We start from the raw sequence: 16,026 nt of genomic DNA on the forward strand, positions 1-16,026 counted from the left end.
GAAATGTTTGAAGTGTCTTACGCTTAAAATGTGAAGATAGCGCGGCAGCTCAGAGAGGTGTAAAAGTGTTCACAGTACAGCTATTGAGACGACAAAGCTCACAGTGAAATCCTCTCCTAACCGCTAAAGCATTGAAAATGTCGTTAAATGATCCGTGTCGCTCGGAACAGGCTTAACTGGATGAATGGCTGCAGTAGTTGCAGTATTACAAATGAAAGCGGAAACCTTTGCCAAGGTCGAAAAATCCAAATCTGGATCAGCACCAGGAATCTGGATCGCGGTTAAAAGTTGATCAATTTGTTCGTGGATCATATCAAATACCACCCAAATTTGTTGACAACTTTTTAAAATCATGTTGACAAAACGTAACCTCCATTGGCGGAAGTAACTTCCAAACTCACCGAACAAAGCCAATTTTGGATCAAGACCAAAAGAATTTGGATTGTGATCAATTCATGATTGGATTGCCTAATCAAGATCTGTTCACATTCAACATTCAATTGACCAAATTGAAACGGAATCCTAATCAATTAATGTGAAAAAAAACATTTGACAGGTAAATGAACAAACAAATTAGGTTCCCCTTCATCTGACAATTAGCATAGATTTTAAACATAGAAGGCCAAAACATCCCTAATGAAAATTAAATTGCACTAATAAACTAGCCACTAGATGGTGCTAGAACTGCACAAATGGAAATCAACCTGACTTTTTTTTAACAGATGTGTTCCTTTTAAATATTGTGAACATGACGACGACGATATTGTGGAAGTTTTAATATCACAATATCACGATATTGCCCTTATCGTTACATCCCTACTCATAAGTGTATATCAATGTAGTAACACTTCATTTCTTTAGTGCCCAAGAAGCAATACTCAAAAACAGTAATGAGCACATCACTCATGCTTATAAATTGCTTAATTGGTGTTTATTTGGTTTTGTTTCATCATTAAATAATACCAAATAAACATATAATCGATTAATAAACAACAGTAATGATTACTGTACGAGAGCCTTCCCCAAACTGTTCCCACAAAGTTGGACGCATATAATCTTCCAAAATGGTAAGACTGGTGGGATAACTAAGGGAGTATAACTCACCGCCGGATCGATTCATTAATTCAGACGCCTTTCACAGTATTGTTGACCATAAAGCTCTCTTTGATAATTTGCATTCTCCCCCGGCGTTTTCCTTCCTGTGATACATTAAGAGGCCTGACAGGAGCCACCACATCCAATTGTTGAAGCAACATGTGATGTGTTTGCAGCTTTCATATCAGAACACAAGCGGACCGCGGGGACGCGAGAGGAAGTTCAACTCCCGGCGGATATCGAGGAATCGGAGTTGCAAGCCGGACTGACGGTGGCTGGGAAAATCCCTGTGAACGGTGGCAAATTAGATATGTGACAGCAGTGGAGGAAGAATAATTGCTGAATATTGCATTACGGATAAAAATATCAGATTTTTTTTTTTTTCCCTCTTACTTTCACGGTGCAATTAAGAGTCTCATAAAACTTGGTGAGCGTGCTGAAGACTTTCTTTTTTGGATGTACAATTGTTGTATAATGCCACTATGACTGCTATTGCACTAAAACTTTGATTTTTATTGTTTTGATAACTTTATAACAACGGAATTGAATTATATACCATCATTTCCTGGTTTTCAGTTTGACACTTCTCATTGGCTATAATTCTCTTGAAAATTAAAACACTTGATTTTTGGAAAACAAACAAACACTGGAAGTACACTTCCACACCCTCATTTGACGCAGCCTCTCTTGTAGCTACTTGTGCTAACAACATATGTTAAACGTAACTCCTCCACCAATATGTATGCAGATTTTGCCTCTCGTTGAGATATACGACTTCCACGTACTTCCTTGACACCAATTACTGTACTACTTTACTATTTGGACAGGGCTTTGATGTAGGGATGCACGATAATGTTGTTTTCAACCGATACGATAAACTAATAATATAGAAGTGCCGATGTCGATAACCGATAAGTAAGCCGATAATTGTTGACAAAATCAACTTGAATACAAATATGCTTTCGAGTCCTACTATAAGTCTATCACATTCAAACATTGTATAAACTTTGCACAATGTTTCAATGTATGTAAAGCACCATGAAGCTGAATTTTTTTTATATAAGCCACAACCACAACAGATGTGGCATGTCTATAATTCTAGCTAGATTTTTTTATTATCTGGTTTATCTGTATGAAATCAAATTTTGCCAAAACAGAAAAACACATACTGATAATTAGCACTGCAAATTTCTCGCCTATCTGTTTTGTCCGTTTGATGTCAAATTGGTCGATAATTGCCGATAATTATCGGCCACCGATATTATCGTGCATCCCTATTTTGATGGCGTGAGTAGTTAAATTTGTGATGAGTGAACCGCCGAGACTGAACCTGTCACATAAAAGGTTTAAAATGATGTCAAAGCAATACTTTTCATTTACTTCAACTTAGTTCCTTAGCACAAATCAATACTTTTATATGTACTATGTACTGTATATATTTTTATACCCAAATAATCCATGAATAGGTGAGCGTTAATTACAAATATGCAGTGAACGCCGTACTTTGTTTTCTGTCATTTTGGCTGTGTATGAAACTCCCCCCCGACCAACTTTGACTTTCTCCTGTGACCATACACGCGAAATTCCAGCCGCTTTGTGAAAATGCCCAGAAGGGGGGGAGAGCAGATGTCCTTTGCCAACAGCACATCTGCATGCAGCCTCAATCTCCACCCCTTCAGTGTCCAGACAATAGCACAAGCTTCCCTCCTCCTCCACTTGAAGCGTTCTTCAACTGGAACCTCCAAATGCAGCAATAAAAAGAAGAATGCAAAGAGTTGCCCGCTCACAACTATTGGAAATGTAGGGATTCATAGTTTCATAGGGATACTTTCATGTGCAGGTGTTTTTACTCACTAATTAGTTTCACGACAGCTATGGGAACGTCAAATAAATTCCAGCTAACTTTTACTTTGTGTGTGCTTTAATCCCACTTGTGACAACATTCCGTGTTACACTCGCGAGGAAGTGAACGCAACACGGAGTAGTTGGGAATAATCTTCCGTGTTTCGATACACTGGGAGGGGGGGGCGAACTCCCATGAAGAACCGCCACATTCGCACATACATTAGCATGTTTGTTGGCTCTAATCTTAATAAATGAACTCCATTCCTACCTCCTCCTGCTGGATGCTGAGTGACAGTGAAGGCGTCGTATCCGGAAGCAGCATCGCAGGCTAGGCGCATTTCAAACCGTCTCGGATTTGAATCATAATCCACCTTTTGACGAATGTCAACACAAACTTAATCCCGATTGCCGCCGGCGCTGGTGGCACGTCAACGCAACCTGGAATGTGTCCGTTTGTTGACTTCAACGGCGAGTAAACAATATCCTTGCTCTTCCTCGTCTTCTTCTTCTTCTTCTTCTTCTTCTTCCGTCCCTCCTGCCAGGATTGAGAGGTGCGTATCACTTTTTTCCCCCCTCCTCCTCCTCCTCCTTCCTCCTCCTTCTTCTCTGTCGCTTTGTGAATGAGGCGGAGCCATTTGCTCAATAGTAAAAACACATACACGCGCACGCGCGTGCACGCTAAACACTCGTCTTCTCCCCCTTCTTCTTCTAGGAAAGTTAGTATTTTAAACCACAGTTATACTAATAACTTGGTAAAGCATTTCTTGTTAGCTTTCACTCATTAGTATTTGTAGTTTTTATTCGCCCTTGTTAGATCAAAATCTTGACCCAAGGTGCTGGGTAAGATCCTCAACTTGGTATAAATAACCCAACATTAGTTCAATCACTTTTGGTCCCAGCACTGGGTTAGCTATGTCAACCACTTTGGGTTACTTTTGACCCAGCAGAGTGTCTGGCCATCACAGCAGAGGTTGGAAAAATGTTGACATTCTTGTGGGCCATATTCGTTAAAGAAACAATCCAATTGCTACTTTGCATCAGTCCACGCTACTGATTCTGAAGGCACAGGGCGGATCACATTGACATGAGGCTGAAATCCGATTGGACAAAAAAATCTGCGTACTAAAAGCAGTGCAGCCAAGAAATGCAAAGAAATGAAGAGAATAGACTGTTGGGAATCACTTACTACAATTTAATGGAGCAAATATTAAAATAATTGTTGTTGTAAATGTAGGTCAGTGTTTGGGCAAAGCACACTGATTGTAGGTGTAATGAAAGGTTGCACACTGTGAAATAAAACTAGAATAAATAACTACTCACCCTCCTAAAAACATATAATGCTGTAATCATTTTTTTTTAAGTATCTGATCTTTACCATAGTATTGCACGTTTAGTCTACTAAAAGTATAGGAACAGCTGTCTCTTCTTTGAATCAAAACGGCAAAAGATAGAAATAATCTGCAGGCTATAATATAATTTGACCTTACTTGCGTTTATTATTAAAACAACACACTTCCTCACATCTTTATCTGCTTGTCATTAGCCTTGATTGTGTGAGCACACAGAAGAAGATCAGAGATGTGCAAACATTTACACCGCATCTGCAGCGAGAGACGTTAAATTCTCCCCTCGCAATTCCTCCGGCCGCAAATGCGAGCGTTTGACCTTTTTAAAATGCAACGCGAACGTTGGACTTCAGAGTGTAAGCTCATGACGCGTGCTGCTAAATCTGAAGGACTTGAACGCACACCGGCAGAGAGCCGCATGATGCTCGCCGCCTGCTAATGCCCTTACCTTGCTTATGGGGGGGGGGCTGAGGGTTCGGTTAATATCGGAAGATGGGTGATTCATATGATTCATTCAGCTTAAAGCAAGTCTCTCGTGCTTCGACCTTTTGGTGTAGGCCAAAATCTGCTCTATGCAGGCAATGAGGTATTTACAAAGAAAGAAAAGGGACTGAAAGGAAAGATCTGTATTCATTTTTAGTGATGTGGAAAGCAAGGACTCCTTTGATCATCATTTTATTTCAAAAGACAGCCGAAAGAAAAAAAAAAAAAAGTGAAACGACCCCATCTATACGTGCCAATTGCATCTATCCGTCTTCAAACTCTCAGGTGTCACTCCTGACGGGAGTGCATCTTGTATGCGCTTTGTTTACAAAATGCAATTATGCCCGCCACTCTCCGTGCTAATCAGCATGCAGCATGTTGTGTCGAGATGTTCCAAAAAAAACACAACACAATGAGCCAGCTACGCCGTTCGGCGCCAGTTTCGGCCCTTCGGAGGCTCGTCGAAGGTCTGGTGAGATTTTCCGTCGGCGGCGAATGACAAACAGTCAAGGTGTCGAGTGGTGGCATGCTGTCGGGATGTTATCTTTTTAAGGTTGTCACGTTTTTAGAATGTCAGTGGAACAAGGCCATACTTAACACATTCACTGCCAGCCCAGCAAAAATGCATTATTTGACGTCTTTTTCCGTCAATGGCAGTCAATGAGTTAAGATGAGATGTAACCAAAATTGACGGATTTCTAAGCAAAATTTGCCTTAAAAAAAGAAAAAAGGAAAAAAGGATGCTGCGATATAATCACAAAATATATTGGCACATTGTGTTTAACACATTCACTGCCAGCCCAGCAAAAATGCATTATTTGACGTCTTTTTCCGTCAATGGCAGTCAATGAGTTAATACTTATCACTGCCACGTTAGAAATGGTTGCTTAGCGGCCTACCGGGAAGTAGCATGGATGTTTTTCCTGCTGGTTGCTGTTAGCACTCTGAAATCACTCCGCCAATACGCTCTTCGATTGGATCCTATTCGTCGTCTCTTGCCTTTCTGAGATCCACTAAAACAAAACTTCAGCTGGACACAAATATTTTCAACTGGTAACCCTCAAGAGCTCAGGCTATAGTTTAAGATAGGGAAAACTAGATGAGAATTTTTTGAAGTTTTTGTGGTGAACGCTTAAAAAGAGTGCAAGTCAATGTGTCTAGCAAGTTAAAGGGATACTTATTTAGCCATTTTTGGCAGTCAAACATTAATATTTTGTCTATAATTAATTTGATACTTTCATTATTTTTTCACGTACAATTAGTACCTTTAAAAACATTTCGCAACTTGCTGTCGACAGGAAATGACATTACAAGGGCTCAAGTAGCCAATCACAGCTCAGCTTGTGAATGTCACATGACCAAACCTAGAAAACAGGTGAGCTGTGATTGGTTACCTGAACCCTTGTGATGTCATTTTCAGTCGACAGCAAAATGCAATTTGTTTTTATTTTTTTTTAAAAGGTACTAATTGTATGTGAAAAATGAAAGTATCAAATTAATTATAGACAAAATATTAACTTTTTTATTGCTATAATGGGCTAAATAAGTGAAGTATCTAATTGAAGTAGATAAACTTTCATAATTAATTCATGGCTTATTTGCCTTTATTTTAGCCTAATCGATAAAACCCGAAACATTTACGTAAATATAAATCTGATTTTGTTTATTGTAATACAGATTAATGTATTGCTTGTTTTTGTTAAAGACTACATTAAAGTGTGCCGTGAAAAAAATCAGTCGCATGTTAAAACTAGATTAGTTTATAAAATCGTTTAGCCTTAATAAGAAACATACCATGTCAACAAACGGTATCGCTTCATAATTCCGGCCTTCCCTTCTTTTCTTGTCGCTGATAAAGCAACTGGCAAATCAACCTCTTGCTATTTTTTCCCCCACTCCTCCTCAAACAGGTGCAAAAGCTCTCCGCTCAACACATCAAAAGAACACGCACACAAACACACACCTGCGAATAAATCACAGCGAACGCTAAGAATGAAGAGAGCAAAGAGTGGATTTAAAGCCCCGTCTCGTTTCATATTCATGAGGTGCAAAGCTTTAGTGCTCCCTGCGCTTGTTTACCGCCTTGTACTGCCTCGTGTCCTTGGGAGAAGGTTTGATATTCCACCAAGCGAACGTGTTGACATAAGCCGTTGCCGTTTTGCCTCTCCACACGATGCACATGATGCAACTGCACATACACATAATCGAAAGCGCTCGCCAATGACACCGTGTTAGGGATTAAAGGTCCCTTGTGATATCAGTCGCTGGTGTTAAAGAATATTTTGGAGTGATTTGTGTAGCTGTGTGAAAGGGGAAAAATATTTGACCCAGTAAAAAAACAGACGTGCCAAAAATACTCTCTTCCAGGGCTCGATTTACCGTCAGGTAAACAAACAAATGTCTTGTAAACGGCCGAATATATTTTAATTTAAAAGCAACCAAAAGGTTTCTAAACCAAAATGTAACCAAAGGTTTGAACCTTTTCCACTGACACAACTTGCCAACAGTTTTTTGGGCCGAGTTAAATCAAACAAAACACAACTTGGTTGTTGGCGTCCCCAAAATTATCAGAACAATAGTTTTCTCTAACTTAGCATGTTGTTTTTTCTTCTTCTTCTTCTTCTTCCATTAACACTTCCAATTCCATTACTTCAAACTTCATTTAGCACTTTGGCTGCTCTCCCCAATGTTACATGGCGAAAACCCCCCAAAACAAAACACCAACTTAAAGCACAAAATCTTCCTTAAAAAAAAATAGCACAAATGCTATTTAGCACCTGCTGATTGAGATCTCCAATCAGTCCCTATGAGACCAACTAAACTACTACGCTACGCTACAAAATTTGGGTTTAAAAAAAGAACAGATAGTAATTAAATGAGGGCTATAATACTTAAATTAAGCGAAGTGGTCTGTCCAAAATAAATAAATAAATACATTTGGCTTGGTAACATTTCTTAAAACAAAAAAACATAGCCCCCCCCCCCCTTTTTTTTTTTTTTTTTTTTTTTTTTTTTAAAGCTAAATCTACTCATATCCTATTGTAACATCAATAGCAAGTTAGCAATTTAGTTTTTTTTTTTTTTTTTTGATTTTGCGCCTAATTTTGAGATGCGTAGGCAACGAGAGGCTCTTCAAGCGAGTAGTTGTTTTTTTTTTTCCCTGTATTTTTTTTCTTCTTTTTAATCAAGTGGTTGATGTCTTTTTTTTTTCTTTTTTTTTTTACAGTTGTATGACAGTTTGGAGTTCACCGTATTAAGGCGACGTGAGTGCTACATTTGCAGAAGTGAAACCGCAGCTAATTAATTGTCGCCAGCCTCTCCCCGAAGAAGACTTTAAACAGCAGCTGCTCTGAAAGCACTCTGCAGGGGAAAAAAAAAAACATCAGCTTTTGAGGTTGGGGAGAGAGCTGGGCCTCCCATAAGTGCTTTTCTCCAATTCGCTCCCACGCGTCGTCTCTCTGGAAATAGCTTTGTTCATCGCACGTGTTCTCATTTGTATTGATGAAGAGCTAGTTGACTGCCTGTGTGTCTATTTATTAAAAAAAACAAAACAAAAAACGGCAAATAGTCTATCTGGGCTACCTGACATTGAGGTGCTACCCTCTGTTGGTGAGAATTTGAACCGCTTTGGGATTGCCATGAAGCAAAATAAGGTGACCAAAATATTAGAAACACCTCTCAGTATGATGCAGTGTACTGAATTGATGTAAAAATTAGAAAAAAAGAATTGCATAAAAGTTATCACGCTCTAAACACCCACCATACATACATTCCGTATATGAAATATACTGACCCGACAGCAGCACAAGGGAATAAAACGAGGGCATAAATGTCAACGTATACAATTAATTTCTTTGCAAATCATACCCACTATTATTCAATTTAAGTGAGTAATTCATCTCTATCTTCATTTGTCAAAACAGTAAGGTTATCTGCTGCACTATAGGCTATGTTGAATATAAAGACGACTTAACATTCTATACATGCTTGCAGTTTAGAAAAAAACTTCTTTGCAGTAGATTTTAATTATTCAGTTCATTATTGGTCAGCTGTGTCCTTGTATAAAGTGTATGCACAATATGTTCTCTGCACTTTTACTGAGAGAGGCTCCAGCTCCCTTGTGACCCTTAACAGGATAAGAAAATGGCCGAAGCATTTCGCTAATGATGAATTGTCAGGGCCAACAAGGAACTATCAGAAGCCCTGAATTCCAAAATTTGTTCCATGAAATTGTATACATTTATTATGTATAACATGAATTTCTCTTGGCTGCACTGCTTCGAAAACGTGTCAATGGATGTTAGCTTTTCGGCCAATCAGAAGTCAGCTTTCACGTGCGGCTATGTTGATCTAATCTGCCCAGGGCCTTCAGAATCGGTAGATTAGCAATTGCACTGTTTCATTAACCAATCAGATTTCAAATTTATCCTCACACCAGCCCTTGCTGATGTCAGCATTTTTCCATCCTCTGATTGGTTGGTTACAGAGCTAAACTTGTTACAGCCAACTTTAGCTAACAAAACACATCTACACGCACTCATATTTACGCTTCGGCATTCATGAATTTGACCGATTATCGGCCGGGCCGATTATCGGTGCCGATATTTGGCATGTTGACCAATATCGGCATCAGCCTTTTTGCGAAACTGAAGGCCGATAAAAGCTGGAATCGCACCTAACAGTGAATGCTTGCGAACGCAGCAAATGTTTTATCAGGATTTGCAAGATGTGCACAGACATTTTTTACTTGTTGCAAATACATTTCAAACATATTCAGACAATTTGTCACTGTCTGCGAAGATCTTTTGAACCCTGACGAAAACCCAAAATTAAATGCATTTAATTTTGCATACATTTGTCACTGCTGACACTGGGAAGTCCCAACACTTTTTAATTTATAAAAAAAAATAATAATAATAATTACAAAAAAATTTAATTAAAAAATTGTTGAAATTTTTGAAAACTTTATTTACAGTAGGAAACTTTAGAAAAATATTTATTTATTTAGTCACTGCAAACCCCCCCAAAAAATACTAAAAATGCTTAAAAAAAAAAAAAAAACACATTTAGAAATTATGGAAAACGTTATTTACAGTAGGAAACTTATTTATTTATTTATTTATTTACTTGCTTAGTTTTGAATTTAGCTTAACACAAGCTGATGACCCTGGAAGTTCCCTACAATTTCTACAATTTCTGTTAGAATTTTTAATTAAACAAAGCTGTCTATTGTTTATATGTTTAAAATTAAAAGAAAAGGCAATTTATTTTTTTTATGCTATTATTTTCTCTTTTACTGCAAATGAAAATCGGCTTGAAATATCGGTTATCGGCCTCCTTGACAACTAATAATCGGCAACGGCCCTGAAAAAGCCATATCGGTCTATCACTAGAATTATTTGGTTTTGTTTGGGGAAGCTATTCTCCATTATTCATTGAAAAACTCAGCTATGCCCTGGTGAGCACAATGTATTTTATTTACGTTTATAAATATTGACCGGCGTACTGTAGACGTGCACAATGTGGCATAGTTGCGTATTGCATAGCACTCGTGCTTTTTATAATTGTGACATGAGAGCCATGACATTAAGAGTTGGATTAAGTCCAAATGCACGGCCCGCCACCGCAGTTTACATGGGTCGGGAACCTGCGTTGAGATTGGCGAAGCCCAGCACTTCCAGGCTGTCGTAGTCATCGTAGGTGTCTTGTCCAAACCACATGAAGTCTCCGCCGTCCAGAGGCGCCTCCGCACCCTTCCTCTGGTGGTCACGTGGAAAGCGCCGGGCCTTGGTGGGCTCCACGGTGGGCTGGGTTGCAAAGTCGGCCCCGTAGACGGAATCTTTCTGAGTGGCAAGTGGGGTCCCGTGTTGGCACAAGCAGAAATGAGACTTGTGCTGACTGATCTCCTTGGCACATTTTTTACGGCCTGCGCCCTGATGGCATGAAACATGAAGTTTTGATTATACACTTTATTTTTGGGTCAAAAATAACACAAGTTGTATACAAAAAAAAATAGACTGATCTGCTAATTGGATCAATTTGACCCAATTTTTCTAGGTTAGTCAGCGTAAGAAATAACCCAATTAGAGGTCAAAACGCAACCCACCCCACTTTGAGAGAATTTGTCCCAACGTTTTGGTTATTTTGTACTCCACGTTAGATTTGGGTTGTTTTGTGGGTTACTCACAAAGGTCAAATTGACCCAAATGGCTGGTTGTCCCTTTTTGTAACAGCAATTGGGATATTATTGACCCAACTGTTTTTAGAGTGTGCATGCTTAAAACTGTCAGCCCAATTTGGGTCAAAAATTGGACCGGCTCCCTCGTTTAGGTCAATTTGAAGGTCCCCTTTTTGACGTGCAATTGAGTTACTTTTGAACCAACTGTTTTTCGAGTGTACACCCTTAAAACTACCAGGTCAAAAACAACCCAATTTGGGTCAAAAACTGGGCCAACTCGCTAATTTGGGTCAATTTGACCCAATTTTCTGGGTTGTTTTGTACATAACAACCCATTTTTTTTGTACAAAACAACCCAAAGTTAGGTAAAATTGACCCAAGTTAAGGGGTAAGCCCAATTTTTGGCCCAGAAGTGTTGTGGAATATAATTATTTAGCATGACATGTTTATTGTGGACATCTGCAATTTAAACAATAAATTTTTTTTTTTACTTGTCTTAAAAAAAGTTGGGTAAAAAATAACCCATTCATGGCACAAAAAGAGATCAACCCCACTTCGGTCAATTTGACCCAACATTTTGTTGGTTTTGTACACCATTTCAGATCGATTTGGGTTGTTTTGGGAGACCCAAGCGGCGGTTTGTCCCTTTTTGACTCAACTATTTACATTGAGTGTACGCAGAGGTATATAACTGTACTCACATCATCGAAGACAATGATATTATCCTGAAAGGATAGCTTGTTGTCATGCGCCGAGCTTGGATATGCTCTGGATTTCTGTCAAACGGGAAGACAATCAAGCACACAAATACAAAATGAGAACTCTTCAAGGAACTGCTGTAGGCCACGACTCACGCTTAGACGAGTCACACTGAACTAACAAGGCAACAGTACTCCAGTTCCAGATGTCATTAGGCCACACCCCTTACAAGCACGCACTTATTACACAAATATGACAATTAGGACAGTAATAACTTTATAAAACAACTTAATTTCTGAACATTCACTTTTAGTGTGTTTAATTACGTTTTTTTTTTCAGTATACAATACATGACTATTTTTCTTAAGAACACAAAACAATATCGATTTTTTTTCCCACTACCTGGTTTTGACGCAACGACTATACATTAAGGTTCAGTAGTTCTTGACACATACCGGGCCTGGTTTCATCTTGGTAAAGCGCTCAAAGTTAAAAGCTTGCGGCAACTGATCATGAATCTGAGTCAGCATCCTGCCGGTGCTCGTGGAACACTCACGATTTCTCCCCTCGGTGCGTTGGGCATCTGGATGAGGAAACTGAGGAGAGAATTACCACGGGCCACAACATTAGGTATACCTGGACCATCTTTAAGGCTCAAACTATGCAGTATATATATTTTTTTTCACGTGTGATATTTCTTGAGTGAACAAAACATCATGTATGGGGACGGGAATCAATCAGCTTTGGCTTCTTCCCATCAGCCCTTTTTCTCTTCGGGTATTTTATATGCTGTAATTGTATGGTGAAATGTTCAAATTGCCACAATGATGTCTCGAAGGGAAAAATGAACAAAATAAACCAAACAAGGATAACGAGGCAGACGACATGCTTGCTTTTTTTTTTTTTTTTTTTTAAATCTGGTTTGCCTCCTTGTACTGTACATGCATGAAACTGATCAGTTACCAACTCGCTATAGTGTCAGACCTTCACCAATAGGGGGTGCTAACACACAGTAGAATGTCTGTGAAATGATGACTGTGCAAACATTACATCATGGTCTCTCTAAATTGTAGATGTTCACTTATGATTGGTCTGGAACATATCCCTCTCAATACATGATGGTTCACTGTATTTCCATGTGGATTATTATGACACATTTACAAGATAAAATGTGAAAGGCAAGCGAAAAAGTGATTGCGAAAGTGATAGGTATAGAATTTCTCATTAGTGCAAGTAACTGTCATTAGGATGAAACATTCGTGATGGACACCAACTGGAAAAAAAGGGAAAAAACATAAAAAAAATACTAAAATATAGTAAAATAATTAAATGTATGCTAATAATATAATTTGGAACAGTAGTTTTCTGTTTGTCAAACCATATAACTCTCAGTAAAATGCATACTATTAAAAAGGCACGTTTGTATTCAATTGGATCATGCAGTGAAGTATCATGTGAGTTTACAATGTCTTACCCATTTTCCGTCATTGCTCGTTGACGAATAACGCTTGCCACCTTTTACCATGCTGACACAGTTTGACAAGAGTAGTTTCACTGCAAAATGTACATACACACACACGCCACCCAGCTTAACAGCTCGTGAAAACACTGGTGACTATGGAAACGGTGCATTCAACAACCACTGTGATATGTGCTTTCAGTTGGTCATGCAACGCAAAAGGGATGTGGGAAAAAAAATTACGGCTATAATTACTACTTTTCTATCAACTAAGGCTATAAAGTGATTAGAAGACTTATAACGAACTGGTATTTGACAGTACACATAACACTAACGTTAAATTAGCAAATCAGTGACTTTATTTCCACAATTCTCAAAACAGTTAGCTCATTTTATCACACACAAGCATTGAGCAGTTTATTAGCAAACATGGCTTGTTTTAAAGGTTATTTTCACTTTAAGCAACTTAAAAGTTGACAAATTACATTATGGTAATGACACAAGCCTGACCAATTGCATTTGTACATTACCTGGAAATTGGTAGTTTGAAAATGACACTTGAAAAGTCCCTTGCAAACATAAGACGACTGAGGGCATGCATACATACTGTGACATCATCAAATGTGTAATAAGGTGACACAAGGCACTTTGATGAGGTTCGACTTCTTACATCATCATCATTGCGGTTCATATCATCGACTCTAATACCCGTTATCTGACATGAACTCTTTGATAAACCGTAATCAGGTTTCAAACTCACGACATCTCCACTGCGGAACAGACTTGCTTACCACTCGCCCACCATGCCGCTGTCATTTATTATGACACGAAATACATTTTAGTGTCACTTTTGAGCGTTGCTCCCGATGCTCTTGCTGTCTTTCTTCCCATTCCTGTACAGGTGCCTCCTCAAGTGCCTGGCCACACGCTGCCACCTGGCGGAAAATCGTCCCATGAGTCAGGGAAACGCTTTGGTGCACGTGCGTTGCACGTACCTCTCCTGCGCGTCGTTGTACTTATTCAGCCTGTCGGCCTCTTCCTTCTTCTCCTCCATCCACCGCCGCAGGAGATGCTCCTTCTCGCTCCGTGCCTGTGACAGCGCCTCCTTCAGGCCGCTCTGCTCCAGGTGCAGGGTGGCCAGTTCTTTAACCTGCCGCTCGATGGTGTACTCGTGTTGGTAAAGGGTCGTCTTCAGGGCGTTGCTTGCCTTAGCCAGAGCGAGAGCCTCTTGGCGGTGGTGGGACACACTGAATCGGAACGGTAGAAAATTGGTGATTTGACGTAAATTAAGGGCAGAACCATCATAAAATTACTTAAGGAGTGCCACAGGGGTCTAGTTCGGAACCATAGTGTTTTTTGTTTTTTTTTGTCTGATTTAGTAAAGGTACCCAAGGAACTTACACAATTTCCCATGTCCATGTCAGAAAACGGCAAAATGGGATACCACAGTGGTCTGCTCTTGGGTCACAACTGTTAAGTTTGGACCCTAATATGCAATGTAGAAAGTCGATACGTTACAAACAGTACACAGGAAGTTGCTCACTTCACACTAATACAACCGCCCGAAATGTGGGGTACTGCAAGGGTCTTTTCTGGGACCACAACTGTTTTGTTCTGATGTCATTGAGGGATCAAATGAAAATAACGCGCCACCCTCACTTGAAGAATGAAATCCAGTAGCCTGCAAGGGAAGTCGCATACTATCAAACTCAATTAACAACTTTCCGTGAGTAAATAATATAATGTATCCAATGAGCTTAGATGTTTTTTTTGTGACTCCATGCAAGGAAGGAAGTTGAAAGGTTACAACCAATACACAGCAAGTTGCAAACCATGAAACTCAACAGCTTCCTTGGTGGAGGTCATTCTTACCGTGACTGCCAGTGCTGCAACTCGGCATCTTTCAGATACAAGACAGTGGTCAAGTCGGAGACGGTCTGAGACAGCTGAGGAGACACAAAGCACAAGAAAAGATCATGAAGGTGTGCCAGAAGTTCAAAGTTCAATCTCTGTTCTTACCTTTTCAGCAAGATGCTCACTTTCTCTGAGGCCGAGTTGAAGTAACCTGACATTCTCCCCAATTTTTACTCCATCTTCTGAGCTGTACTAAGTCGAGTGCGACATTTTATTTATCAAGTGTAAACAAATTGTGTAAATAATGACAAAATAACAGTTGACATTTCTAACCTTGTTGACTGGATATCTTCTAAAAACTGCTGGCGAATTTCAAAGCGTTCTTCCAATTGAGACACTAAAACATGGGCTCAAGTCAAGCAGAGGGATAGCATGTTTAAAATATAAAAATTAGGACTCTTACAGTTTGTATACACGCCCTCGTATGGAAATTTCTCAGTTTGGTCTCTGAGTTGCAGTTGAGCACGCACATGACTCTTCCAGCTGGCCATGATTAGTTCACACAAACATGCAGTACTTTTCTTTTGCTGACTCACCAAATGGAGTTTTGTTTTCTTAATCTTCCACGACTGATTAATATGTGGCGGTCGAACACAACAGCTGATTGTTAAAACGCTGGCGTCAGCTGATGAACTGGCCCAGAACTGGCACGGTGGTCTCCTCCTTCATCCAATCAGCAGCTGACTGAAATAATAGTTTAATAAAGAAATGAATAATAATATAATTCGTTTTTGTTTTTATTTTTAACGCAAGTTGTGGTGGAAGCATTTTTTTAAAAGATAGAATTATTTTTTTTCCATAAAATTACTAATTTAATACCAGCTCTTTCCAGATCCAGAGGGAAGGAGAATTTTCCCCACCTTTCTAGAACGGTGGCCAACCAAGTGCTTCCGGGTTCACGTCCTCGAGTTTAACAATTTTATTTATATTTAACGCAATATGAAATTAAAAGTTACCATGTTTTACTTGATTTTACTTATTTTAAATTGTTTTATGTCATCCACAAC

The 16,026-nt window shown here is 39.3% G+C and overlaps 3 protein-coding genes across 7 annotated transcripts in view; all 3 read right to left on the bottom strand.

Moving 5' to 3' along the window:
- Nucleotides 1-3,512, bottom strand: part of LOC144001073 (C-terminal-binding protein 2-like) — a 44,434-nt gene extending 40,922 nt beyond the window's left edge. For 2 of the 3 annotated variants that reach the window (XM_077495042.1, XM_077495043.1), the window contains exon 1: nt 3,209-3,512. The gene's annotated coding sequence lies outside the window, so the exon portion shown is untranslated. The remainder of the gene's footprint in view (nt 1-3,208) is intronic. The other variant, XM_077495045.1, reaches the window with a different exon arrangement.
- Nucleotides 3,513-10,222: 6,710 nt separating this feature from the next.
- Nucleotides 10,223-13,723, bottom strand: tex36 (testis expressed 36). The gene is made up of 5 exons (XM_077495416.1): nt 13,636-13,723; nt 13,121-13,200; nt 12,102-12,242; nt 11,649-11,723; nt 10,223-10,702 (listed from the first exon to the last, which is right to left on the bottom strand). Exons 1-5 carry the CDS (start codon nt 13,721-13,723, stop codon nt 10,400-10,402), a joined length of 687 nt encoding a protein of 228 aa, XP_077351542.1. The 3' UTR covers nt 10,223-10,399.
- LOC144001248 (autophagy-related protein 16-1) lies at nt 13,442-15,974 on the bottom strand. 3 transcript variants are annotated; one of them, XM_077495419.1, is made up of 7 exons: nt 15,880-15,974; nt 15,423-15,703; nt 15,293-15,356; nt 15,125-15,206; nt 14,978-15,051; nt 14,101-14,352; nt 13,442-14,040 (listed from the first exon to the last, which is right to left on the bottom strand). In XM_077495419.1, exons 2-7 carry the CDS (start codon nt 15,508-15,510, stop codon nt 13,950-13,952), a joined length of 651 nt encoding a protein of 216 aa, XP_077351545.1. In that variant the 5' UTR covers nt 15,511-15,703; nt 15,880-15,974; the 3' UTR covers nt 13,442-13,949. The 3 variants fall into 3 exon arrangements, with proteins under 3 accessions (XP_077351545.1, XP_077351543.1, XP_077351544.1); XM_077495417.1 differs by having other exon boundaries at nt 15,839-15,931; XM_077495418.1 differs by lacking the exon at nt 15,880-15,974 and having other exon boundaries at nt 15,423-15,811.
- Nucleotides 15,975-16,026: the final 52 nt, after the last annotated feature.

This window comes from Festucalex cinctus, chromosome 14 (genome assembly GCF_051991245.1).
Source record: "Festucalex cinctus isolate MCC-2025b chromosome 14, RoL_Fcin_1.0, whole genome shotgun sequence".
Lineage (NCBI taxonomy): Eukaryota > Metazoa > Chordata > Actinopteri > Syngnathiformes > Syngnathidae > Festucalex > Festucalex cinctus.